General features: G+C 50.3%; 8 protein-coding genes across 8 annotated transcripts; 4 read left to right on the top strand and 4 right to left on the bottom strand.

The window, feature by feature from the left end:
• Positions 1 to 40: 40 nt before the first annotated feature.
• On the top strand, positions 41 to 2145 carry C8Q69DRAFT_476532 (putative allantoinase). The gene is made up of 3 exons (XM_028631266.1): positions 41 to 497; positions 585 to 669; positions 724 to 2145. The coding sequence occupies exons 1-3, from the start codon at positions 324 to 326 to the stop codon at positions 1941 to 1943; spliced, it is 1479 nt and encodes a 492-aa protein (XP_028482482.1). The 5' UTR covers positions 41 to 323; the 3' UTR covers positions 1944 to 2145.
• Positions 2136 to 4490, bottom strand: C8Q69DRAFT_476531 (inner membrane magnesium transporter mrs2). Its single transcript, XM_028631265.1, has 3 exons — positions 3827 to 4490; positions 3128 to 3756; positions 2136 to 3078 (listed from the first exon to the last, which is right to left on the bottom strand). The coding sequence occupies exons 1-3, from the start codon at positions 4439 to 4441 to the stop codon at positions 2535 to 2537; spliced, it is 1788 nt and encodes a 595-aa protein (XP_028482481.1). The 5' UTR covers positions 4442 to 4490; the 3' UTR covers positions 2136 to 2534.
• A 241-nt stretch (positions 4491 to 4731) lies between these two features.
• Positions 4732 to 7431, bottom strand: C8Q69DRAFT_476529 (hypothetical protein). Its single transcript, XM_028631264.1, has 3 exons — positions 6878 to 7431; positions 5214 to 6813; positions 4732 to 5157 (listed from the first exon to the last, which is right to left on the bottom strand). The coding sequence occupies exons 1-3, from the start codon at positions 7085 to 7087 to the stop codon at positions 5126 to 5128; spliced, it is 1842 nt and encodes a 613-aa protein (XP_028482480.1). The 5' UTR covers positions 7088 to 7431; the 3' UTR covers positions 4732 to 5125.
• A 2551-nt stretch (positions 7432 to 9982) lies between these two features.
• On the top strand, positions 9983 to 13555 carry C8Q69DRAFT_476518 (putative DNA repair protein RAD1). The gene is made up of 8 exons (XM_028631263.1): positions 9983 to 10060; positions 10122 to 10299; positions 10354 to 10441; positions 10499 to 10569; positions 10622 to 10673; positions 10727 to 11203; positions 11261 to 12347; positions 12402 to 13555. The coding sequence occupies exons 1-8, from the start codon at positions 10022 to 10024 to the stop codon at positions 13329 to 13331; spliced, it is 2922 nt and encodes a 973-aa protein (XP_028482479.1). The 5' UTR covers positions 9983 to 10021; the 3' UTR covers positions 13332 to 13555.
• Positions 13556 to 14033: 478 nt separating this feature from the next.
• C8Q69DRAFT_488051 (eukaryotic translation initiation factor 1A) lies at positions 14034 to 14696 on the bottom strand (the record flags this gene model as incomplete). Its single annotated transcript, XM_028632033.1, has 2 exons — positions 14034 to 14462; positions 14676 to 14696. 2 exons carry the CDS (start codon positions 14694 to 14696, stop codon positions 14034 to 14036), a joined length of 450 nt encoding a protein of 149 aa, XP_028482478.1.
• Positions 14697 to 15332: 636 nt separating this feature from the next.
• Positions 15333 to 17602, top strand: C8Q69DRAFT_488050 (chitin biosynthesis protein; the record flags this gene model as incomplete). Its single annotated transcript, XM_028632032.1, has 3 exons — positions 15333 to 15743; positions 16213 to 16284; positions 16463 to 17602. 3 exons carry the CDS (start codon positions 15333 to 15335, stop codon positions 17600 to 17602), a joined length of 1623 nt encoding a protein of 540 aa, XP_028482477.1.
• Positions 17603 to 19253: 1651 nt separating this feature from the next.
• Positions 19254 to 20825, top strand: C8Q69DRAFT_488049 (hypothetical protein; the record flags this gene model as incomplete). The annotated part of the gene is made up of 2 exons (XM_028632031.1): positions 19254 to 19448; positions 19509 to 20825. 2 exons carry the CDS (start codon positions 19254 to 19256, stop codon positions 20823 to 20825), a joined length of 1512 nt encoding a protein of 503 aa, XP_028482476.1.
• Positions 20826 to 22927: 2102 nt separating this feature from the next.
• Positions 22928 to 24008, bottom strand: C8Q69DRAFT_446965 (hypothetical protein; the record flags this gene model as incomplete). Its single annotated transcript, XM_028629172.1, has 2 exons — positions 22928 to 23373; positions 23423 to 24008. 2 exons carry the CDS (start codon positions 24006 to 24008, stop codon positions 22928 to 22930), a joined length of 1032 nt encoding a protein of 343 aa, XP_028482475.1.
• Positions 24009 to 24933: the final 925 nt, after the last annotated feature.

The raw sequence follows: 24933 nt of genomic DNA, 5'->3' as shown, positions 1-24933 counted from the left end.
TATTTATTATATTATGTTTCTACATTATAAAATGATAGTTAATTGCTCCATTGATAGTCCCTTTCAGTACCATATTATTATATTTTTCACGCCACAGTCAAGTAAGTAATCCTCGGCGGACATGACTAACTATTCCAGACGGCCGTCTCCAGCGATATCTAGTCAACGGCGGGCCGATAAGACGCCCTGATAAAGCTGTGCTGTTGTCGAGATAAGCCTGATAGCAAGATGCGGGGAGGAACAATACATCTAGACCACTCTTCTCCGTCTGTAGGAGAATCTTTTTCCAGATGGCGGTTTTCCCCTAGCAGATCTCCTTCACCATGGATACTATATACGACTTGTTGGTCGTCAATGGCATCGTTGCTACTGCTGCTGATGTCGGGAGCTATGATATCGCCGTGAAAGACGGCAAGATTGCCTTGCTAGCTCCAACAGGGTCCCTGGCTGGACTGACCGCTAAAAAGACAATCGATGCGCAGGGTGGTTATGTGATGGTAGGTTGTAGTCAACCACTTAATCCTGGTTCTTATTACATCCGTACATATGTACATGTACAATCCTGACATGGTGTGTATACTTAGCCCGGCGGTGTCGACGCTCATGTCCACCTGGAGGAACCTGCTCTCTTTGGCGGAAAAGGAACATCAGCCGATACTTTTGAGTCAGGTAAGAGCAGTCTTTACTAGATGGCATATCCTATTGTAGCTAACCGTTGATCAGGCTCCAAATCAGCCATCGCAGGCGGAACAACCACCATCGTCGCATTTGCGCCTCAAGAAAAGCATGAACCATCATTGCTGAATGTCCTCAAGCAAACACACGCACGGGCATCAAAAGCATGCTACGCAGACTACAGTTTCCACCTCCTTATCTCAACACATGGCCAACAGGGCTTATCGGAATTCCCCGCCTTGCGCGAGGAAGGCATCTCATCCCTGAAGATCTACATGACCTATGAAGCATTGCAGTTGCGGGACAGTGAGATCCTCGACATCCTCCTGGCTGCGCGCACCCACGGTATCACCACCATGGTCCATGCAGAGAACGGTGATGTTCTCACCTGGATGACGAACCAGTTAGAAGCGAACCAACTCTTCGCTCCCAAGTACCACGCCACGTCCCATCCGCAATTGATCGAGTCCGAAGCCACCAATCGAGCCATCGTACTCAGTGAAATCATCGACGCTCCCATCCTGATCGTGCACGTCTCTGCACCACCAGCTGCCAAAACCATCCGAGAAGCCCAAACGCGAGGATTACCAGTCTACGCAGAGACATGTCCACAATATCTATTTCTCACACGCGAAGACCTCAACCACCCAGGCTTCGAGGGTGCCAAATGCGTCTGCTCTCCTCCCCCAAGACAGAAAACCGACCACGACGCTATCTGGAACGGTTTACGAAACGGTACTTTCACAATCCTCTCCTCCGACCACTGTTCCTTCCGCTACGACGACGAAGAGACAGGCAAACGCTCAGCCATCTCAGCAGAATACCCCGTCGGTCGATTCAAATACATCCCCAACGGCATCCCAGGCATCGAGACCCGTATGCCATTAGTGTGGAATGCAGGAAAACTCTCACCCCAGAATTTCGTCCAAGTTACATCAACCAACCCGGCTCGGCTATACGGTCTATACCCGCAAAAGGGGGCCCTATTACCCGGCGTATCAGATGCTGATATGGTCATCTGGTACCCTTCCATGACGCCCTTCGAGCTAAAGAACGAAATGCTTCATCATAATGTCGATTATACCCCGTACGAGGGATATACCCTGACGCAGTGGCCTCGGTATACCATTCTTCGAGGAAAGGTCGTTTATGATCGAGATAATGGTGGAGTGGTTGGAGAAAAGACGTATGGGAACTTTGTGAAGCGAGGGCCGAGTTCCCTTCCGGGTCCGAGATCGAACGATCCTTGGAATGTAGAGGCTTTTTAGAATTGTCGTTAGATAGTTATAGATTAAGATCTTGGCTATGGGTTTATATTCACTGGAGTGTGACTATAGTATAGACAAAGGCTTTCATGTCGGTTTCTTAATAAATACTAGTAGTGGCATGTGAGACTGAAGGGGATATAGTCATTCTGACTGGTCTGATTGACCCACTACAATGCATCATGATCCAACAGCGTAGACCGATTTGAGTGGAATTGATAAAAAGATAATACACACTACACAAGATTAATCTATCGACATCAGAGTGTTCCTCAACAGACCAAAATATGGAGGAAGACATTGAAAGGTTTTATAAGACTTCATGAAATAAAAGATAGACCCGCCATGAAAAAGAAAAAGGAAAGTGCATCAATGGGGAGCCAGTCCATGTCATGCTAAGGAAAAACAAAACATCCTTTTATGAACGCCATACGTGAGGGCTCTCTTCTCTGCTCTGATCCAAAGAGCGCTAGAGATGGAGAGTTTTATAGAACATACAAAGAATAGATAGGAAGATGACAGGATGCCGCTTCGGGTATCATGCCTTCCAATGGGGACGGTTGTGAGCGTTAGAGCTCTGGGAGAGATGGGCATTCAGCTTTTCGCGGTCTGCTGTGCAGAAGCATCTGTATCCTTGCGAGAAATACCCTGCTTCACGAACTGAGAGCCGCCTAGAGGAGAATCGGATGATGGCTGAGATGCGCTCTTCGCTGCTGCAGCTGCAGCGGCGCCCTCCTTCAAACGCTTCATCCTTTCAACTCGTCCTTCGCCTGGAAATCCACCCAGCATGGGCTCGATCGTATCGGTTCGCCAATTTGCACGGTTGCCCATTGCGGCGCTGTTCCCGATCAGAGGTGGGATGGAAGCAGTACCTCCTACACCGGCCTCACCCCACATGCGAACCCGCTGGACCTTGCGCAGCTTCGCAAGGCCGTAGAGGCAGACAATGGCAGAGAAAACCACGCATGTAACCGACACCGCACCGAAACCCAGATCGGACTCTTCGATGAAGTTCTTCAGGTTCATTCCATACAAAGCGGAGATAAGAGTTCCGCTGGCAAGGCCAAGAGTGCCAATGCTGAATTTCAAATCCAGCAACATCAGGGAGTTCCGATTGGCGTCCAGAATCGCTTTGACTCTGTTTATTGTCAGAAGTCTGTCCGTAAGAAACATGGTACGGGACTTACACTTCCTCCGTGTTACGGATACCAGTGACCAAGTTCCCACTGGCTTGGACGATCTCGTCACAAACTTTGTGGTACGACTCCAGTAGCATTTCCACCTCTTGGTGATCATTCTCATCACGCTCCCTACCACTGGCTCTCTCTGTCAGGTACATAGCAGCCAGGTCGTCATCAGCATCCAACAAGTCGTTGATGGCATCTCGCACAAGTCTCGCTTTTTGCTCGAATGTACCCAGTTTTTTGGAGTAGATCAGAAGGTGTCTCAGCTTGTCCCGGTCAATATCTTCCTCCAGAGCCCGCAAGACGCGCACCACTGGTTCCCTGACACCTTCGAATTCTCCTTCGAGACCACTAGTCACCGAAATCAAGACGGCTTCGAGTGCGCGGAATTCATAGGGCAGTGCACCGGTCGTTTGGGCTTGCTTCTGTCGCAACTTTCCCTCAAGATCGTACATAAAAACAGACTGCGCGTAGGAATCGGTTGATCCATATGCGTCAAAAACTAGAACCCGATCGGCCTTTATGAGAACTCGGAGATGCAGCAGACTGATAAGGATCGTACCAGGGCGGACGAGAATGTGAGGCAGCACGGACGAGTCAATCTTGCGCAGGTCCCGCGGAAGAAGGCCATACTGTTATGTATCCCTTTAGCATCAGAACTGTACAATTTATTCATCTGAGATTAGGTTTAGAAAAACAAACCTTCGCGATGAGTTCGCTCTTCTTGAATTCACCGTTCACCAGCGTGACATTCCCGTTCCCATCAAACTCAGTGCATCGCAGACGCACCTCATTCGACGCTTTGGCGGCGAGCGTGCGCCCCAAGTTGAAAAGGTTCCCTTCAGCGCCATCGTCGAGAGCAGTTGTGACCTGCGGCATACCAGAGCGGTTCAGCTTCGGACCGTCAGTTGCTTTTGCGCGCCTCAAATCCAGCAGCCTGCGAAGGAGGGGACGGCTCTTCGTAGACATTTTCCGCGAGAATTCTGAGAAGGATAGAGGCGATAGAGCTGTAGGCCTCTGAACAGGGTGAGGCGGAGATCGGGATGTCTTCGCGGTTTTCGACAATGGATTCAGCATGGGAAGCAAAGATGCCTCCAAAGATGCTTGACACGGCACGGGATCAATATTCGTCCATCTTGAGATCCTCCCCATTGAGACATTTCCGGAGTCCTTGTGTTGAGGCCATGGTTCTCTCGATGCGCGAGTACATGCGTTGGGATTAGCTGTAAAAAAGCAGAGCGCGTCGGATTGAGAACGAAGGAACCGAAGCAGGGACGCAGACGGCGCAGCCGGCTTAAGAGGAGATGGTGATAACATCTCTTCTTGCTTTCAGTCCCAGAATGAAAGTAGCAGAGCAGTCATGTCAGAGCGCTGGTATTCAAGGTTCCTTCGCCGCGTCCAGCGCTTGGAGAAAGACGCCGGATTATTTTTGTTCCGAATATATACTTCGCCCGACGTGTAACTAACGCTGTGAACCCGATACTATCTACAATCGCACATTCGTGTTTTAACAGGCTTAGGATAGTCTTATCGGAATGTAATGACCGATTTCAGAGAAGAGTGGAATATCCTACGTCTGCCACGGAAAGGATATAGATACAAAACCGGTCTACTTTGAATATTTTCACTGAATTTATTGAAAATCGACATAGCTCTAAAAGGGTATACACGCGGTGGGAACACTGTGGTCGACTCTTAAGACTTGAACCATCATATGTGCAATCCCCCTCTCGATGCATACCAATACAGCCATTTTTAGAATGAGACCGATGACATGGGTAGCTGGCTGACAGAGGCATAGTAAGGTGCCAGTTAAAGAGCCTTGGTGGAAATGTTTTGCAAGAGAGCCCCGGGTAAATCAGCTGTATCACGACGTAGAGCCAGGTACAACCAACAGCTAATGGGTTCCTGCCGTGACAACTTCTGTTGAGATCATCCGTCTTGGAAATACTCCCACCGTCTTTGTTGCCGGGGGAGGTCAGCGCGACCTCTGCAGGTTGCTTACCAGTCGTCATCATCCTCCTTCTCGTCATCTGCACTATTGTTAGCCGTCTTTTCGAGTCGGCGTAAGGATTAAAGAAAAACATACCGCTACCGCTGACTTTCTGTTTCCTCTTTGCAAGCGCATCTTGCAAGGCACCAGCCAGTCCTCCTGACGGGCCACCACCGCCAGACGGCGTTGCAGGACTCTCGCTGGCACCACCTGGCACCATAGCTCCACTTCGATCCTTCTTCTCGGAATCTTTGACTTTCCGCAGACCTCCAGCTCCTGCGCCGCCAGTGTTTCTAATAGCAGCCAGCAGCTCATCTCTGCCGCCTGTAGGCTTAGGCAGCGGCGGAGCAGCACTTGGTGCTGCGCCTGAAGGTGGTGGCGGCGGAGGCGGAGGGGGCCCAGAACTGGCTGGCGGAGGAGGTGGTGGAGGGGGTGCAGCAGGTCCAGCTGCTGGAGGAGGAGGGGGCGGGGGCGGCGGAGGAGGGCCAGAACTGGCCGGAGCTGGGGGTGGTGGAGGTGGAGGCGGAGGCGGAGCACTCGATGCCGCTGGAGGAGGAGGAACAGGCCTGGAAGCAGGAGGCGGAGGTGGAGGTGGTGAGACCGGACTCCTGGCCGGTGGAGGAGGGGGCATGGCAGATGGGACGCCTCCATGAGGAACCTTGGGGGGAAGTTGAGGCGGTACTGCTGGACTTGCTGCGCGCGGCGGAGGTGGAGGAGGAGCTGCTGGTGCAGGGCTGCGACTCGGGGGAGCTGGTGGAGCGGATACCTTCCTTTCTCCTTGGAAAGGGGGCGCAACCCCGAATCTAGGTGGAGTGCCATCATCAGGTGCTTTGGGTGGTCTTGGAGGAGGCGGAGGACCAAGGTTCGATCCTGATGCAGCTCGTTGGCGCGCAGGAGGAGCTGGTGCAGTATGAGCAAACTTTCCTGCATCCGCAATCGGAGGAGGAGCTCGGAATTTCGGCCTCTGGGGAGACGGTTCTGGAGGTGTAGCAGCAGGCTCTTCCTGTACCTCTGTGCGTGCTCTCCGCGAGGGCGGAGGAGGTGGAGGAGCACCACGGCGGCTGCCACTGCTTCCGGTATGTTGAGGGCTGATGGTAGTCACCTTAGGAGTTGGAGGCGCCGATGGTGGTGGCGGAGGAGGAGCTCTGCCTTTCCGCTGGTCCTCCGTGACGCTCGCGGCCTCTGCACCTTGCTTCTGTTCAATATAAGCCTTAATAAAGTCAGAGTTCTCCGCGATCTGATCTTCCGTGATGCCCATTGCCAACAGCTCATCAAGCAGACCCTTCCACGATGGGTCTACGGTATCGAGAGGAGAGGCTTTGCGCGGTGGGCTAGGAGTAGGCGCAGGGGCTGCAACTGGCGGAGCGGTCGGTGCTGTCGGTGTCGTTGGTGATTTATGGCCATGATGACCATGAATCAGGGTCCCGAACAATGACCGACTAGGACCCTTCCCATTGGCAACAGGAGCAGGTCCCTGTCCCCGGGTTGAGGCAAACGGCGTCTGTTTCGTTTCCTTGCTAGCATTCTTCTCCCGTTCATGCATCTTCTTCATGAAGGTCTTGGCCTCCTTTTCATCGGCGAACGATAAGCCGGCCGGACATTCTTCGAGTTCAAATGAGTGGAAGAACGTGCGATCTTGGTTATAAGGAAAGCCATCGTAAATCTCTTGGTCCCAAATGACACCTCTTCCGGCAGGCTGCAGTAGAACAGTCAGCTATCTTGTCCCTTGTCGTCTGCTCAGCGTTTGGACAACCACATACCGAAATGTCTACCAACTTGATCCAGAAGGTGTGCCCAACCAAGTCATTTGCCAGGACCGCAGCGCCCTGGAGACCCGTGTACGTCCATCGATGATGATCCGGGTAAGCGACGTAAAGCCGTGCCACGGCCACTGCAAGAATCTTGTTGGCCGGCTTCGGAACCGTTCTCTTCACAGTTTCCTTGTCCGCATCGCTGAGGATTGACGGCATGATGTACCCCTAAGAGATCACGAAGGCTCGCAGAAGGGCGAGCGAGGAACTGAATTATAGATACCCGGGAACTAGTTAACAACTGTGGGGACGCATTGCAGATGCGAATGCGATCACGATCCCAAGGAACAGGCAACGGCCGCGAGAGGCAACGGTCCGGGATGCGGGGAGCTTTCCAGAGGTTCAGGAACGCGAAGAACAGGGGAGGGCGCGTGTATCGAGGGTCGAGAGTCGCCTTCAGTGGGGAGGACTGCGTTCTGCGTGGAGTAGGTTATAGTCAGAGCTGGACGTTCGTAATAGTTTTAGGGAGAGTAGCAGCGCTCGTCAACTCCCTCTATGATGGTCTGCGGCGAGCGGGCGGTGGGGATGCGCAGTCATCAGCCACAGCCACGAGCCGACCCTTGGGCAGCCAGCTCCTGGCTATCACCTATTACTGTACCATCCTTAATTAAAGTCACTACATACGGAGTAGCAGTGAAGGACTACCAGGAAAAGCTACTCTAGAACACAGAGATCTTGCAGATTGCAATTTATGAGTTATCTCGATGTCCATAGCAATGTGACTTGACTTTGTGATATCCGCAGCCTCCCGTTCTCTTCTTGACCAGAGTCTTGCTTAATAATGAGACATGGGAGTGGCCTGTCAAGGACTCGAATATAAATAGTACGGCCGATCCGCAACCCCTTAGAAGGCATTTATTTTTGTCTTCTACTCACGAAGTATACCAATATATAAACCGCGGGGTGAGTTTGTGGACCGAAACTCTGCCCCTCATCCCATCCATTTCTCGGGGGTGCGAGCGACGTCATCGTCGTGCGGTCAACATCCGATAGATATAAAAAGCCCTCGCATCCGGTCTTGCACCTACCATAACGGATCTTAGCTAAATAAGCATCAAACCTCTTCTGAGAGCGTGTTCATTTCCTAGTCTCTAGCTTCCAATATGCCTGTTATCCCGTCAAACCCTAACGACCTGGTTCCAAACAACCAGGGGGAAAACTCCCAACACCCGGGCCCTGGCGAATCTTCCAAGGAGCCAAGGAAGGCGACCGCTATGGACCACTTGTCTAAGGGTCCCCAAGTTCCAGACCGTGAGTCCTTTTACTACTCACCGTATACCGTCTAGTCCGTGTGCTTACTTTTTTTTTCTCTTTTTCTTTTTGAGTAGACATGCCACCTAAAGTCCCGAGAGAGGAGATCGAGGCGCGCATGAAGGAGCTAAACAAATAACCATTGACCCTTTTAATACATAATCGACAACGGACCGTACATAACTCAGCTGCAAACAACGACTTTGGTTGAGAATTTATAACGAATCCTTTATGATATGCGAAGGTGTCATAGATGACATGCGATTCACGAGTGTAATTAATATACGACCTGCATCCTCATTTACGATAGTTATAATCTATTGATTGTGTGATCATGCTACCGGCTACCATGCCATATTGGTAGCGACAGTTGTGTCGTTGCTATATTAATTGTGTAAATAATAACTAATAACTAAATAAACAGCTTGAGGAACCAACAAGCCTGTGTAATGGGTTAACCTCGAGACTAATACGGACTTGTTCGGTGAATTTGTTGATATCGATATATGGAGTAGCGACTTACCGTTAGCAACTTGGTAATTTCAGAAGTGCCTATATTTGTTTGTCCTTTGAATAGTAAATTGGTATCCTTGACAACTCGAGTATCGGCGCCATCTAGTCTACTAAGTATAGGGTATTTCAACCTACCCTGGGAGCATTTAGTTATTCTCTTCAATCAATCAACTTATTCATCCCACATTGATTCCATTTGGCCTCATCCTCGATCTCATTCGCCTATATGGTCACTAGCCATACTATCCTAGCGTGCTCAGACAGTTGGTTTGAACAGCAATCTACAGCGCGAACAATGCCAGCGCTAGGTTGGTCGTTTCTGAGGACAAAGGGCCTTCCAAAATGTTGAATTCTGGTGGATTATAAATCAAATATCGCCGGCAGAACTGAGGTACAAGATAGCGTGATGAGGATCTATTAACCAGGCCGGTTAATTGCTCAAAAATGCAATAATAGTTATAGCACATAGGAATTGTCCACATAGGGCCATAGTTAACCTGGGAGGGTCGGGGATGACTAATCGCGTCCCTATGTAACGTTAAACGCATTTCCGACCTATTATTCACTCACCACAACTCACTTCACATATCCAAAGTTCCAGTCTATAATCAAATCCAACATAATAACCATCATAGTAAGCCTGTCGCTGTCAAAACTTTGTACTAAACGCTAATGCAGATCTTAGGATGACCCGCCCTCCGGGTGGGGCGCAAAACCCCAGGACCTCGAGGACGAAGATGACTGGCAAGCAGAGGATAGTATGGGACAATGCCTGTGTGCAGAATTGAAACCTGGAAGAGGCCGTCCGATCATGTTTAATTGCACCGGCCTTGCTTACATGTTTGAAGCCGGCGGAAAGTTCTACTTCTGGTATTGCATTGATCTCGCCGTCTCTGAAATCACCTCTCCGACAAAGCTGGATGAAATCATCAAGGTTATGAAGGAAAAGGGAGAGGACGCCTTGAAGTTAAAAAAAATTCTTAGATAAATGAACTCGGGGGCCCGCCAAGAGTTGCTGGACATTAACTAAGTACTTATCCGGTGTACTTAGATGCTTGTTGAGCATCTGCCTTCAAGAAAATCCAGTCACTAAGTAGTCTTAACGAGGATGAAGCAACACCATTGTTGCAGTATATAGTCTGGAATAACGCGTAGTTTGAAAGTTTGTTGAACTCCCTGCTCTCAGTAGAAAAGGACTGATCGTAGTGGTATCTAAGTAAGTAATGCTCCATCGTCATAGTTCTGGATCCGTAGGCCAAATCACGTGACGTCCAATTGCTCTGGAATGGCTGTACGCCTGAGCTTGTTTCGAACGGATAAGACGCTCCCATGCCGCCAAGTCAGCCAGTCAAGCTCTCTTTGCCTCTGGTGAGTCAAAACCAGTACAATATTTAGGTCCCATTCTGGTGCTGATGCGTTGAACCGCCAGAAATACCAGCAGGACCTGTTCACGGAGCTCCGCGCGGAGGATGAACTGGTTATCCTGGCCCGCGGCCTTGGGCTGCTGCGGCTTGTGACGAATCTGCTGCACTCTTATGATGCAGCTGGAAACAACTTGGTCCTTGTTGTGGGGGCGGAGGATAGAGAGAATGAATGGATTGGCGAAGGTAGACGAATATAAGACCCTTCGTAACACTGCGAGAAACTGACATATTGCGCAGCGTTGGCGGAGCACTATGCGATCAGCAAGACACCCCTCGCTAGGGGGTTAAAAGTCATTAATACTGATAGGGCTACTGTCCCAATGAGGTATATGATCAGAGTAATACCTGTCGTCTATCTGACCTAGTACTAACTTGGACCAAGGGAGAAGCTGTACTCCGAGGGAGGCATCTTAAGTGTAACTTCTAGGATCCTGGTTGTGGACCTGCTCTCCAGTACGTAAAGGAAGCATTCGTGTATGCGACATAAATGCTTACAGGATTTCAGAACTGCTTGATCCTGAAAAGGTCACGGGTATGATCGTGCTTCATGCGGAGAAGTAAGATACCTGTTTCTATTCTTTGCTTAAGAAGTGTTCTAACGTTGTTATAGGATTCAAGCAACAGCCTTGGAAGCTTTCATTATTCGGATCTATCGCCAGTTCAACAAAGTAGGATTTCTCAAAGCATTTTCGGACTCTCCGGAGCCTTTCACCACAGGCTTCGCGCCTTTGTCGAATATGTTGCGTAACATGTTTTTGCGCAAACCTTCCCTGTGGCCCCGATTCCATGTCACGGTAGCAGAGTCACTGGAGGGACGTAAGAAGGCTGAAGTGATCGAGTTGGAGGTCCCAATGACCGATAAAATGAGGGAGATCCAAAATGCTATCCTCGAATGCGTCGAGATTAGTATTAGTGAGCTCAAGAAGGCCAACTCGGGTCTTGATGTGGAAGATTGGACGCTGGACAGTGCTTTACACAAGAACTTTGATATTTCAATCAGACGGCAACTTGATCCGATATGGCACCGTGTCAGCTTTAGGACAAGGCAGATTGCCAGTGACCTGACCGTATTGAGGGCTATCTTACAGTATGATGCCGAACTCGTGTCCCTGACTATACATTTCACATGCTAACTCGCAGATAGTTCACTGCTAACTTATGACGCCGTATCCTTTGTGAAGTACCTGGATACCATCGTGGCAGCACACTCCCCTCCTCCCGGATCAACAAAGCATAACTACTCACCATGGCTCTTCCTCGATGCCGCCCACGTGCTTTTTCAGACTGCAAAGTCAAGAGCATATACGGGAAAGCTGAGTAGTGGCGAGCTGGCTTCTTCATCTATATCATTTTCTGCTGGTCTTCAGCCGGTTCTCGAAGAGCAACCTAAATGGTCCGTTCTCGCAGATGTGTTGGAGGAGATTGAGCGGGATGCATATTTGAATCCAAGTATCAGGGATGACTCTAATCAAACTGTACTCATAATGTGCAGCGACCAGAGAACATGTTCGCAACTGCGAGAATACCTCTCTACGATGCATGTCAAAGTTGATACAGAACCTGAAGCTGTTGTCGAGGATGCGGAAGAGACCAGACCATCTGGGGAGCTGTTGCTGCGAAGAAAATTACGCGACTATTTGAACTGGAAGCGCTACTTTTCTCGCGTCAATGCGAATCTATATGGCCCAAAATCTAACCCCAACGACACATCAGCTGCGAGATCTGCTAACGGTGCGCCACTGAATCCACGAGCTCCTCCAAACAAGAGAAGGCGTGTCCGAGGCGGAGGGACTGCGTCAAGTACCCTTGCACGGCCTCCAAGCAGCACTGTGCAAGCAGATACCGAAGAACCTAACCAAGTATCAGGCTTGTTGGAGCAGCTACAGCCCACGGGATCAGAAGAAACTGTGAAAGAGGAAATCATCGTCGACGATTTGGAGAACACGGAGGACTTTTATGAGTTATACGATATGGACGACTTGATAATGATCCATCCTTACGATGGCGATATGGATGAGCATATCTTGGAGGAAGCTCGGCCACGATACATTATCATGTATGAACCTGATGCCTCGTTCATTAGAAGAGTCGAGGTATATCGGAGCTCCCACACGGACAGAAATGTCAGGGTCTACTTCATGTATTACGGCGGATCCGTCGAGGAGCAACGGTACCTCAGCGCTGTCAGAAGGGAGAAGGATGCCTTCACGAAGCTCATCAAGGAGAAAGGAGTACGAACGCCCCGTCTTCTTGCGTGCCCCATCATGAACTAACAACTCCTACAGAGCATGGCCGTCACCATCACACATGATAAAAGCCTCGAAGATCCTCAGGAACAATTTCTCCGAACGGTCAACACCCGTATCGCGGGCGGCGGCAGACTGGCTGCAACAGCAGCCCCTCCCACCGTGGTCGTCGATGTCCGCGAATTCCGCAGCGCTCTCCCATCTCTACTCCACGGCAGGAGCATGGTCGTAGTACCCTGCCAGCTAACAGTCGGCGACTACATCCTCACCCCAGACATCTGCGTTGAGCGTAAATCCGTCCGCGATCTAATCAGCTCTTTGAAAAACGGCCGTCTTTACAACCAAGCCGAGACAATGCTCCAACATTACAAGAACCCCATCCTCCTAATCGAATTCGACCAGAACAAATCCTTCACCTTCGACGCCTTCACCTCCGCATCTACCCCTGGCACAAGCTTCTTCTCCGACTACGTCTTCTCCTCTTCCGGAACCCCCTCTCTCTCCGTGAGCAGCTCCCTCGTCAACCCAACCAACCCCCGATCCGCCCAACACATGCTCGTCCTCCTCACCCTCGCATTTCCCCGTCTCAAAGTAATCTGGTCCTCTTCCCCATACCAAACAGCCGAGATCTTCGCCGAGCTTAAGAAAAATAGCCCTGAACCAGACCCCATTCGCGCCGTGCAGATCGGTCTGGATATGGATATCGTCGCCTCCTCAACGCCGGGAGACGTCATGGCCGCGTCGGGTATTGAGCATAGGACCTTCAATGCCCTTCCGCAGGATATGCTCCGAGCCGTGCCGGGCGTGACGCCCAAGGTGCTCGAGCGTTTGATTTTGGAAACGGAGAGTATTCATCAGATTGCGAATATGGATGTGGAGGATCTGGATCCGTTGATTGGGAAGGAATCGGCGAGGAAGATTGTTGGGTTTTTTAGGAAGAGTGTTTTTGAGGATGAGGCTGAGGGTTGAACGCGTGTCTGTTTGGATTGGATTATGCTTAAGGGTCGAGTGTTTTATGGATTCCGATGCCAGAGCAAAAAGGGATGTACTGCGCCAAAATTTGGACATAGCATAGCTACGACATTTGTTATGTGTAGTTACTACGAGACGTCTTAAGACTACGCTTCAAAGACACAGAAGGATCGTTGTGTGATGAACTTCATCGAATTCTCCACTAGAACGGTACTATCAACGGCTTATGCCCCTCTATCATGACCATGCAATAAAGAAACAGGACTGTAAAGGAGACAAAGTGTCCGCAAACCACCGTCGTGGATTGTAGATCACGTTCCAAACTGACCATAAGACTTAAATCATCCGAGGCAAGATTCGTGAAGACGTAGCTCGGCCGAGTTCCTCTGCAATCACATATGCGTAATACCTCATGAATAACTTCCGATGGTTTCTTTTGCCTTGACCCTGGGAAATGGGAGCTGCATGTGTTGTTGTCGGCGTCCGACGGTAACCATACAGCATGCGTATCTTATCATCCGTTTGCGAAGGGGAGAAAGCGCAAGTAATAACTGCCCGCGCTTCTCGTGGCAACCTCTGGGAAGAACCATGGCGATAGTGATGAGAAGGTCGACCAAGGCTTTGAGACCTGCAGGGCCGGGAGAACATGCATATATTGGAACCCCCACAGGGCCCGCTGGTCTGGGTAGTGAGGGTGGTTTAGATCTCGTCGACATCGATCTCCTTCTCGTCCTCGCTCTCGCGGTCCTCGTCGAACTCGACGTTGTCCTCGAAACCCTCGTGGCCATAGGTGTCGGTCTCGTTGATCTTGGCGGATTCTGGCAGCTCGCCGTAGGCCTTCAAGCTTCGGGCCTCATCGGCGTTGTACTTGAGGATGACATCGCCCTTCTCGTCCTGGTAGTCTCGTAGAGAGAGCAGGATGATGTCTCCCTGGTTGATCCAGACCTTCTTTCGCAGCTTGCCTCGAATGTGCGCCAGTCGCTTCTCGCCATCGAAGCACAGAGCCTCCAGACGGCCGTTACCCAGCATCTTCACGACCTGCGCATATTCCTGACCTTCCTCCTTGAAGGTGAGTTCACGCTTCTCGTTGTCGTTTTCGTTCTTTCCACGACGTCTGTTCTTACCACCCTGTATGACTCGTTAGCGTCTTGTTCAAACATGCATCAACGTATGACGGAACGGCGCCTCCCGAGTCCCATCTGGATGATTCTCTTTTCAGTCGCCAGCAAAATCCAGAACGTCTTTCAGCTGAAGGATATTGAAAAGATCATCAGGATGGGATGCAACTCGGCCGTCGTTTGCAGTCATTGCAAAGTGGGGAGCAAAGCGCTTAGATCTTACCTTTCCCTTGTTCTTGGGCATGATGGCGGTTCTATCTCACGTATAACCCTCTTTTAGTCCGCAGATAGAGTCTGATTCTAGTCACTCCGTAGAGTTGGGTGAGGGGATATCGATGGCCGGTGGGGTGGATGGGTTGGCGGAGTGAACGGACGAGGGGGAATTTCAGGGCTTTAATATAGTGGGGAGCAAAGAGGAACGACGGGCGTGGCGGATGGCGGCCTGAATCTGCCTGAGGCTTGCCACAGCGTCGACCGCCTGCGAATCCACCAATGGAAAGCCAGATTCCCACAGGCGATCTCACCGCCCGTAGTTCTGCCGGAAAACTACCGGAGCTTTTTGCATTTCGCATTCTGTTCCTGCAATGAGCGCTTCAGTCACTGTCTATCTTTTGCCATCGTCCTTGGATTCCTCCTTCTTTACCGCGATTCTCGTAGGATCGTGAACGTTCGGAGGCCTTCTCGAGACCAAGTTTCGACTGCTGGTCTCATGGTCCAAAGCCCTTTGCGACTACGTCTACCGGTTCTACCTCGCACTTTCCTCGCTCAACGATGCTACGAGGGATATCGGCAGTCTTGAGGAGGACCATCTAAGGGGACGGACTTTAGGCTTGACCGTACAATCTGGGGAGGTTCCCGATACCCTCGTGGGAGAGGAGCCATGAAGCTGGTTCAGACTACGAAACAATTCCACATGCGATGGAGCCCCAAGACCTTTATTCCTCCAGTCGCTGCACGATACATCGGGGCCCAGTCACACCCTATCCGGCCGAAGATCGTGCATATGTATGCCAACCGGGACCCCAATACACTATGGTGGAGAGTGCAGACCAACGGCCTAGACCATAAACGGGTCGTCCGATCATGGTGTGCCAGAAGGGTTCGGAATGCATTCCGCAAGGCCCTCCATGATCGAGGCTACGACGGTGAAGGTCGGAGGATCTCCCAGCAGTCTTCGTCGCAGCTGGAACCAGACTTGAAGGGTAGCGTGGAGATCGTGGTTCGTCCAGAACTGATCAAGGAGAAATTCTCCGAAGTCTTGAGGGAGTCGAATAATCTTGTGGAGACCATAGTGCGCTTGTGCAACGAGGAGCGCGATTCGAAACCCCCGAAAAAGTATGGGGGTGGCAGACACCAGGCAGAAGGATCTATATCGGCGAAGCAGCATTAAGCGTAGGTCTTCCCGATGTCAACGAAGACAACGAGAGAGAGAGAGAGACCATGTAAATTAGATCAGGACATGGCGATATGCCGTGAACCACTGTATATTAATTAATTAATTAGCAGCAGGACACGAACGATAAACATGTAAGAAAGTAATTGTATATTATTATTACTGTCCGCGTGTCACTTGCCGCGAACTGGCCTTTTGCTTGGCGTTTCGCGGCCTGTCGATCTGGCCGGACGAGATTCGACGGCGACGACAGCAGCGACCAGGAACTCAACTCCACCACTTGTCTCCTCTCCTACATCTCTAGAGCACCGTCTGGATGCGCGCTCGATGAACTGACCTTGGCCTCTCCTTTGCTTTCTCCGACAAGATGCTTGTTTCCTTGACTGTTGGCAAGGTCGACGCCGGCGTCGCTGTGTTGTTGACGCAGGATAACCGACTCGTAAGGCTCCCCCTTTCCTGTTTCTCTCGTGCTCAGATCCCACTCCCTATTCGGGATCATGCTATGTCCTACTATTGCCGATAGCGCGACACAGTCTCCAATCGCTCAGACTGGCTCGCATGAATTTATTATCGTACTCTATGGCGCAACACAACAGGATGCTCACAGGTTATTGTAGATTGAATTCCCCTCCGTGCTCCTTCCCAGCAACATCACCTCGGGCAGTATAGTCGATATCACGGTGTCGCGCAATCATGCTGCCGAAGCAGCCAACATAGCCGCCTTCCAGGCCCTGCAGAAACGCATTCTAAATACATACGGCCTTCACACCCCCTCCCCTCCTGTTCTCCGTCTCCGAAATGCGACACAGACCTCGTTGGTGTTGGAGTGGGATCCGATCGACCTGGCAACAGCTTCGCTGAAGTCTCTCTCGCTGTATCGCAATGGCTCCAAGGCTGGATCAATCCCCAGGCCGCTGGAAATGCTCAGCACGAAGATCAGCGGTCTTGCCATTCACACCGAATACACATTCCACCTGGTGCTGCGCACGACAGCAGGCACCTTCCAGTCTGAGAAGCTCGTCTGCCGCACACACAAGATGACCGACCTATCGGGCATTACAGTGACACCGGGAATCATGCCCCCACAGCAAAAAGATGCTCTGGCGGCCGCTCTTGATCGCATCGGGGGCAAGCTGATTGATACCGTCCGCATCGACACGACGCACTTCGTGTGCACAGAAGGAAGGGGCCCGCTGTGGGAGAAGGCAGTTGAGATGAATATCCCCGTGGTGCGTCCAGAATGGGTGGACGCATGTGAGGCGGAGGGCACTATTGTCAGCGTTCGGGGCTACTATCTCAACGCCGACCCCAAACTCAGACAGATAGGCCATGGACCGGCAGCGCAGCAACGCCAGCGAACATCCACTGTCTCTACTATGGCCCCATCCACGCGCACAGAGAGCCAGACGAATTTACCGTCCCGTCCGGCGGAGCCTTCTGTCCCCGAAGCCCCTACGACTCCCTTCCCCGGTGCTGAAACCAATGGCCACGCGAAAGAGTTAGAATCGCAGGACGAAACACCGCCGCCTCCTCCGGCAAAAGACGAGGCTCCGGTGGAGAAAGAGGAACCTAAAGAGCAATCCAAGGGCGAGGAGCAGAACGGCACCCACGTCGCAGAGCCTGATTCTCACGCAGAGAATGGAGTAACAGAGGAAAAGGAGGCGCCAGCAGAGAAAGCAGACACTCCCGATGCTAGCGATCAAAAGAAAGCCAAAGGAACAGAAGGCGATGAGAAGCTGGACGAGGTGCCGCTGTGAGGGGAGACAAGTTGCAGACTACTCCTTGTTCCCATCGCATGGGCTATTATATCATGTATGAGATTATTTTTTTTTCGGGCATTGTGCACCGATCGTGGACGAAAAGGGAAGAACGGGTTTCACAGCGAACAGCGCGGCGTCATGGCCAGTTCTCCGGTTTCATGGGCTTGTAGATTTCTTAAAGACGGCACATTTTGTTACGTTCTTATATCTTCAACCCCTTGTATAATGAGCTTAAATTCGACGTTTTCTTTTTTCTTTTTTCTCTTCTTTTTTATTTCAGAACTTTCGCCTTTTATTTCGAAGTTTGTGATATAATTGGCCGGTACACTACACCTTTTTGACAACACAACAGATACTACCTAGATGGTCGTATATGTCTGCTTACTGCCCGATTGATTGATTGGTCGGGCGAAACTCTTCAGCATGTGTACACAGCAACCGATAAGATGCGATTGTTTATGCGTCGATTTCCAACGTGTTTCGTTCAAGTTGATTCTAGTAATTACTCTACTCTAGACACGGGGAAATCAAAGCGGAGGCCAATGGCACGGACGGCTACTACTTACTGGCGCTCCATCTACAGTACTTGACCATACGGCACTGGCGACATCCTAATAATCTCTTGTCTTGGTCTCGACTATGGAGACAGACGCCGTTGTGGCTTGGCGCACGCGAGGAACGAGGCTGGTGATAGCTAACTAAGTATCGCCCGGACATTGAAGCGATGGGCAGCGTGGAGAGACCGCCCTTTCTAAGTAAGCAGAGAAACTCCCCCGCCGCCTCGTCTTGTTTCTCCAGATTTCCCCCGACCTTGGATCTGGGCGCTTCTCCGACTTGCATCCTCCTCTACTTTCTCCAGCTGTGTCGAGGCTGGTCAATTGCTGCGTCTTGTCTCCACGGCAGGGGTTACACCTGGATCTAGGGACTTGTTGCCATTGGCTTGGAGGGATTTTTATTTGATCCCTAGCATTGAACGGTGCTGGGATCTTACAGTACATTCTAGTACAGCCCATCAATTGCGCTACGGACGAGGCTCTCTCGTGCTAGCTCCGTCAATTGCTCGACTGGATTGCTCTCTTGTCTTCTATCTGGGGTCGCAACGCACGCAGTGAGACATTACTTATCCCCGGAGCATCTGATCCGGAGAGAGCCCCGTTCTTGTCTGATCTCCGCAAATCCGCAGATTGGTCCCATATGGCCTGATATTGGATCGAGGGCTCGAAGGACGGGTGCAGCTGCCAAGGAACAAGAGACGCAGTGGGCGATGAAGCGATCTGGAAGTGCAGGAGATGCCGTGCCAGAGTCCGGCCTGCGGGCTGTATTATTATTATACGGGGCTCTCCAGACGCAGAAACTGGGGCCGTTGATGGCCGGCAAGCCGTCAGCGGGATTTCTGCTTGTTGCGCTGCTTGTTGGGCTAATAATAACAATAATTCACCGGTGCTGGTGGCCATTCTTGTCCGGTGAACAAAGTAGTGGCGGTTCGCCCACTGATATCATCGCCCTCTCCCGCTCTTCCTGTCACCCCACCTGCTCGTCGCCCTCGTCTTCTGGTAATAATAATAATACTTATTACCATCCCCCGTCCTGCCAAAATTCCCTGCTGGCCACATATCCTGATTTCCGTCCCGTCTGTCTGCCTCACAACATGTCCTCCTCAACCGGATCGCCCGTCGTGGACGAGGCTGAGCGCATTGCGCGCCAGTTCGAGTATCCCACCAGCGAAGTCCTGCGCGGGGTGAAGGCGTATATCGACCAGATGCAGGAAGGCCTCTCCAAGGAACACACCACGCTCAGTCAGATCCCGACCTATGTGACAGGCGTTCCCAATGGCACGGAAAAGGTATAGACGTCCTTGGTCTGACAGTGTCTGGCGCGTAGCGCTAACTGTGGTCATCAATAGGGACTCTATCTGGCCGTCGATCTGGGAGGAACCAACTTCCGAGTCTGCTCGATCGACTTGCACGGCGATACCACGTTTACGATGACCCAGTCGAAAGTGGCTATCCCCCGAGAATTGATGGTGGCCAAGACCTACAAAGATCTTTTCAGCTTCCTAGCCAAGCAGATCGAAGATTTCCTCCAGACACACCACAACGAGCACTATGAAGCCCATGTGCGCAGACGTCGGTACGTGGACTCGAAGGCGGGTTTCAGGGAAGAGGACATCTTCGACTTGGGCTTCACCTTTAGCTTCCCCGTCAACCAGGTGGGCATCAACAAGGGCACCCTCATTCGCTGGACTAAGGGCTTCGACATTCCCGATGCAGTGGGCAAGGATGTCTGTGAGATGTTGCAGAACGCCATTGATGAACTGGGCCTCCCCGTCAACGTTGCTGCGCTCGTCAATGATACAGTGGGAACCCTCATGGCCCGTTCATACACCTCTCCTGGCAAGACGGGAACCCTCCTGGGTGCCATTTTCGGTACTGGAACAAACGGCGCGTACGTCGAGAAGTTGAAGAAGGTCACCAAGCTGGCTGCCACTGGCGACACGTACGATTCTACCACGGAAGAAATGGTGATCAACACCGAATGGGGGAGCTTCGACAACCATCTCAGCGTTCTGCCTGTCACGAAGTTTGACCGCGACCTGGATGCGGAGAGTCTTAACCCTGGCATCCAGATGTTCGAGAAGCGTGTTTCGGGTATGTTCCTGGGCGAGATCCTGCGTCGGGCCCTCCTTCACCTGTACAAGGACTCTGGCGTTCGCTTCCTCACCTCGCCGGAGGGCCACACTACAGTATCTAGCAAATCCGCGCTGTACAAGCAATGGGGTGTTGACACCAGCTTCCTCAGCACTGTGGAGGCTGATGCGGCGGAGAACCTCAAGGGTACCGCAGCTGCCATGAGCAAGGATCTCCAGATCGAGGGCACAAACTGCGAGGACCGTCGTGCGGTTAAGGCCTTGGTCCACGCCATCGGCAAGCGCGCTGCCCGGTTGAGTGCCGTCCCGCTTGCAGGCATTCTCATCTCAAGTGGAAGACTTCAGACGGACGAGACGGTTGACATTGGTGTCGACGGAAGCCTGGTTGAATTCTATCCCCACTTCGTTGACTATATTCGGGAAGCCCTCAGAGAGGTCCCTGAAATCGGAGTCGAGGGCGAGAAGAAGGTCCGCATTGGCATCGCTAAGGATGGCAGCGGTGTTGGCGCGGCTCTTATTGCTCTCGTCGCCAGCAGTAAGCTTGAGGCCCGAGAGAACGCTCCTAAAGCGTAATCTCCTGAATGCTGAAAACGATGAACTTGACTGTTACGAATCCCGCTCTCTTATATTTATTTTCTGTCCCTACTCAATCTGAGTCGTGGGCGAAACAATGGGTTTCTCTATTTGTCTGAAACCGAACACATCTATGAGCATGACGATCTGGCGCGCTTGTCAGCTTCGCATGGGTAGCGGCGTATATTATTCTGGACCTGCACCCTGTCGCCATCACTACTACCTATCTCCCCTGTGTATGGGTAATGAGAACGGTTGGGGCAAAGGTCATCCGGTGGAGTGAGACGATGATTCTACTTTTGACTATGGAGTTTTCGAGAACCATTGCATCCTGTATATAGTATAAAAATTAAATGCTCCCTCCCAGAAGACTCCTGTGCGGGTCTCTTCTCTCAGTTCTTCTCCTTCGTTTTCTTTCCAAGTGCACTATTATCAAACATCACTACCCCTCCTCTAGATTATAAGTTCCCACTCCCCTAATAAATCGGGAATAATATATGCATATACATATGGTAGAACCAAGCCGTAGCCCTTACATACCATATACCATCATACTCCAGACGACCATGGACATAAACACGGCTGAAACGGATTATTTCCAAACTGGAAATTTATCATCCCCGCTCTGCCCAGCCCGATCCGGCTCACGGTGAACAAAACCAGAGGGGACTGACGACTTATACATACGTAACGTGGTTTAGTTCTACGCAGGGAATGGATCCACACTAGGGAAAGATATGGAATCGTTATTGATGGAAATTGAATAGATGTAATTGTAGGTAGGTAGGTATTAATTGCGTTCTGGTTCTTGTTTACGTCTCGGGGAGGGGGTTTCTTTTCTTTTTATTTATTTATTTATTTATTTATTTATTTTTGCTTGTCTGGGGCTAAATAGATTAATATAGGTACATACATACTATATGTATTACAGTAGTAGTTGAATGTGGGGAGGATTCTGCGGTTGGGCTGTGATGACGTATTTTTGGTTTTGTTTTTGGTTGCGAGTTTTGGCTGGTACAGTGGGTATTCGTGCGTGAGGTAGGTAGTACCTATTATTACTTGAAATTATAGTGTTGAATCCTGGCTTTGTAATTGAATATTAGGGACTAGATAGCAGGTAGTAAGTAGTAGGTAGTAGGTAGTAACTGGGCAGGTACTCAGAGCAAAGTTCTGGAGTATGTCAGGATCTAAGACCACGGAAGCAAAGATGGTAGTTTTGTAATCAAAAGCATTTGATACGGGAATAGGATAGGGTCGTGATTACTTGAAGAACCAAACAGAGGGTACAAAATCTATCAACTACTTTTAAATATGCCCTTGGATTTAACTAATCAGTTAACTACTTCATCCTGATTAAGTAGTTGCTGCTAGGAGAATTGCCTTCGCCCATTATTGCTGAGTATTTCCTGTTTCCGGCGTGTCTGCTTTAACTGACTCTATATTTGTGGAAATAGGTGGATTCGGGTTGTCTGTTCTGAACCTTTTATACTTATAGGAAGGTAGTGGCGTTTTGCAGCTCGCTTCCATACTTAGGTAAAGCAGTTGGGTGTCGATAGAGTGATTGTACCTGGGGGAGAGAAAAAAAAGTTCTTCCTGATATAGAGGTTTTTAGTATTTGAGATATGCTATTAGTCTACCTTACTTCGTAGAGGGAGGCGGGAATTTAGAGAATACATGAGAGAGAACTTATTTTACTCTCTGATATTGTTCGTAACTACTGTGCATACTTAGTCATTTGGAGGATCTAATTCGGTTGGTTGAAGTTTCATGATCCTTCTTGTATTAATATTGAGCAAAGTGTTAGACGAGTCTAATAACATGATCCATTTGGTTGTAACTGAAGGATTTGACGTCATTGTTTTCATCGAGAAGAAATAGACTTTCCACGTGGAAATTGAGTTAGATAACCCAGGATCAATGTCATGCCAGGATTCAGATCCGACGATCGATAGAAGTCAGAGTTTCATGGCCAAGTCTTTTCCGGTGCACTGAGAAAATGACAGTTTCTCATCAGTGTTCGCAGGGGAGCAATCGACTTGGACATGGTCGATACCGTTATCAATGACGAATGAGCGAGTTTCAACGTGGTATAGCGAGCCGGGTTACCCTGACAGAGGATAAAGAGACAGCCCCTTAACATTCCCGATAATTCCATCGATCCTTTCCTCCAGTCCTTTCAATTCTGGGGTCACCACGCATCCGGATGCCTCATCGCAGGAGGGTTCTAGGTCATCCTTCAGCCGCTTAATGGACACTGCGAGGGCGTTGGCGGACAAAGTTTGGAATGGAGTGATAGAAGGCCAGAGATTTTTCTTCCTCAGCATAGAAAAATACACATCTACTCGGTGATCTTCCTTGCATGGGTTGCTTGTATGGGTCTTGCAGTAATAGCACTTGGAAATGTCAGAAAGAAAGGACTCTTTGCCGCAAGTCATGCACATCATCCCGCACTTCCTGACGGGTGCGGTGCCTTTGAGGACCAAGTCCATCGACTGCAGTTCATGATGTATACGATTCAATAAGTCTCCAATTGCCTTTGTCAGATCACCTGCCAAACGTAAGATATCAGCATGGAAAATAGAGTCGGTCCATCTTACGTCTAATACTTCGTGGCAACAAAGTCAGAATCTCCTCGCCATCCCATGCATGGAATGAACCCAGCCCGAACTCCAGTTGAATCCTCCGCGTTATCTGGGAGAAGTCGTCTGATGCGCGCAACAGATGCGCCGCAAGAAGAGCATGGCCATACTCCTTCGCGGAGAGACCCTGATCGAGACTGCGGAACCACTTTTCTATCCATAGTTGGATGACTCTGGCACAATCGTACTTATCACAGCAGATAACCACAGTAACTATTTCTTTTGCGCTAAGTTTCTCGATCTCTGGGATCTCCTGGTAGTGAAGGATTCCGAGGATTGTCCCCATCCCTTTAGCATCGTCCTCATCAAGGTGAATTGTGATGCTGCCGTGTTTTGCCATCTGCGAGCCTTCCAAAAAATGTGGTCCAAATAATTTTGCAAACACAGGAGAAGCAAGAGAGAGGACCTTTGAGGATACAAGGAACTGACGTGGGGACACGGAGTTACCTCCCACAACTAAAGTCACGTCTCCCTCTGCGTCAAGCTTTTCGATCTCCGTTTCATCCTCCAGGGGTTGTGCATTATCGGGTTTTTCTTTCGACATGTTGCTCTGTGAGATCCCACCTGGTTTGTGTAAACTGTGCTGTTTTCGCGAGATACAGTATGTGAGGTGGTTGAAAAAGTCGTGGTTCGCGGCGATGTCTGGGAGAAGAATACTTAAAGGTCTCAGAAGCTCTCACTTGCAGAACCAAATAACGAAAGCCCCTCGTGAAGACAACAGGAAACAAAGAAATGTGGCTGGAGAGTGGTCGATACATCCCGTCGTCAAGTGGTGAATGGCAGTCTTCAGTAACATCATCTTCACCGCCTGGCCTTCCTTCGAGGAATATCTTATTCATTACCAGAAATGATCGAGACAGAATGTGAAGACATTAGCATATCATCCAGAAGCAATGGAAAATGGTGTTATATGCACACAAGTCCTATGAGTGCCTTCTCCTCTTGGCTGTATCATTTTATTGGATTATATTCAAGATACTCAAGAACGTCAATAACCGATCATCGGACAACGCCCAAATAATGTTGATAAAGCTGGTTGGAAGATTAGCTCTCACAGGTAAAGACACCATCTTATCTCCTGGTATAACGCGAAAGGACATCATCTGATACGCAGCTTTACATCTTTATCCAGAGAACCGGAACTGCATTCTTCCGCTGACTGACCACCTGGGCCCATTCAGCCACATGGAATTGGATGGAGAACTCAATTAATGACTGGGGGAAGAATTGGTCAGTCGCATTTATAACAAACAATCAACTTAATGGTTCACTAGATACTTCTCATATCTTCTCCTGATCGCGTCTAGCCTCGCTTCTACCTGCCAGGGCCGGGTTAAATATCAGATAAGAGCATTATTGGCGCTCTACTTATCATTGCCCTGTTTCGGCACTGACCAGCTATCGCGCAGCACTGACTACTAGATATCTAGACTAACTACTACTATCTAAGTGTCTCGCTGAACTTCCCC

Source organism: Paecilomyces variotii (assembly GCF_004022145.1).
Source record: "Paecilomyces variotii strain CBS 101075 chromosome Unknown C8Q69scaffold_11, whole genome shotgun sequence".
Classification (NCBI taxonomy): Eukaryota; Fungi; Ascomycota; class Eurotiomycetes; order Eurotiales; family Thermoascaceae; genus Paecilomyces; species Paecilomyces variotii.
The sequence above is the reverse complement of the archived record's forward strand: the minus strand, read 5'-3'. Positions and strand labels throughout refer to the sequence as shown.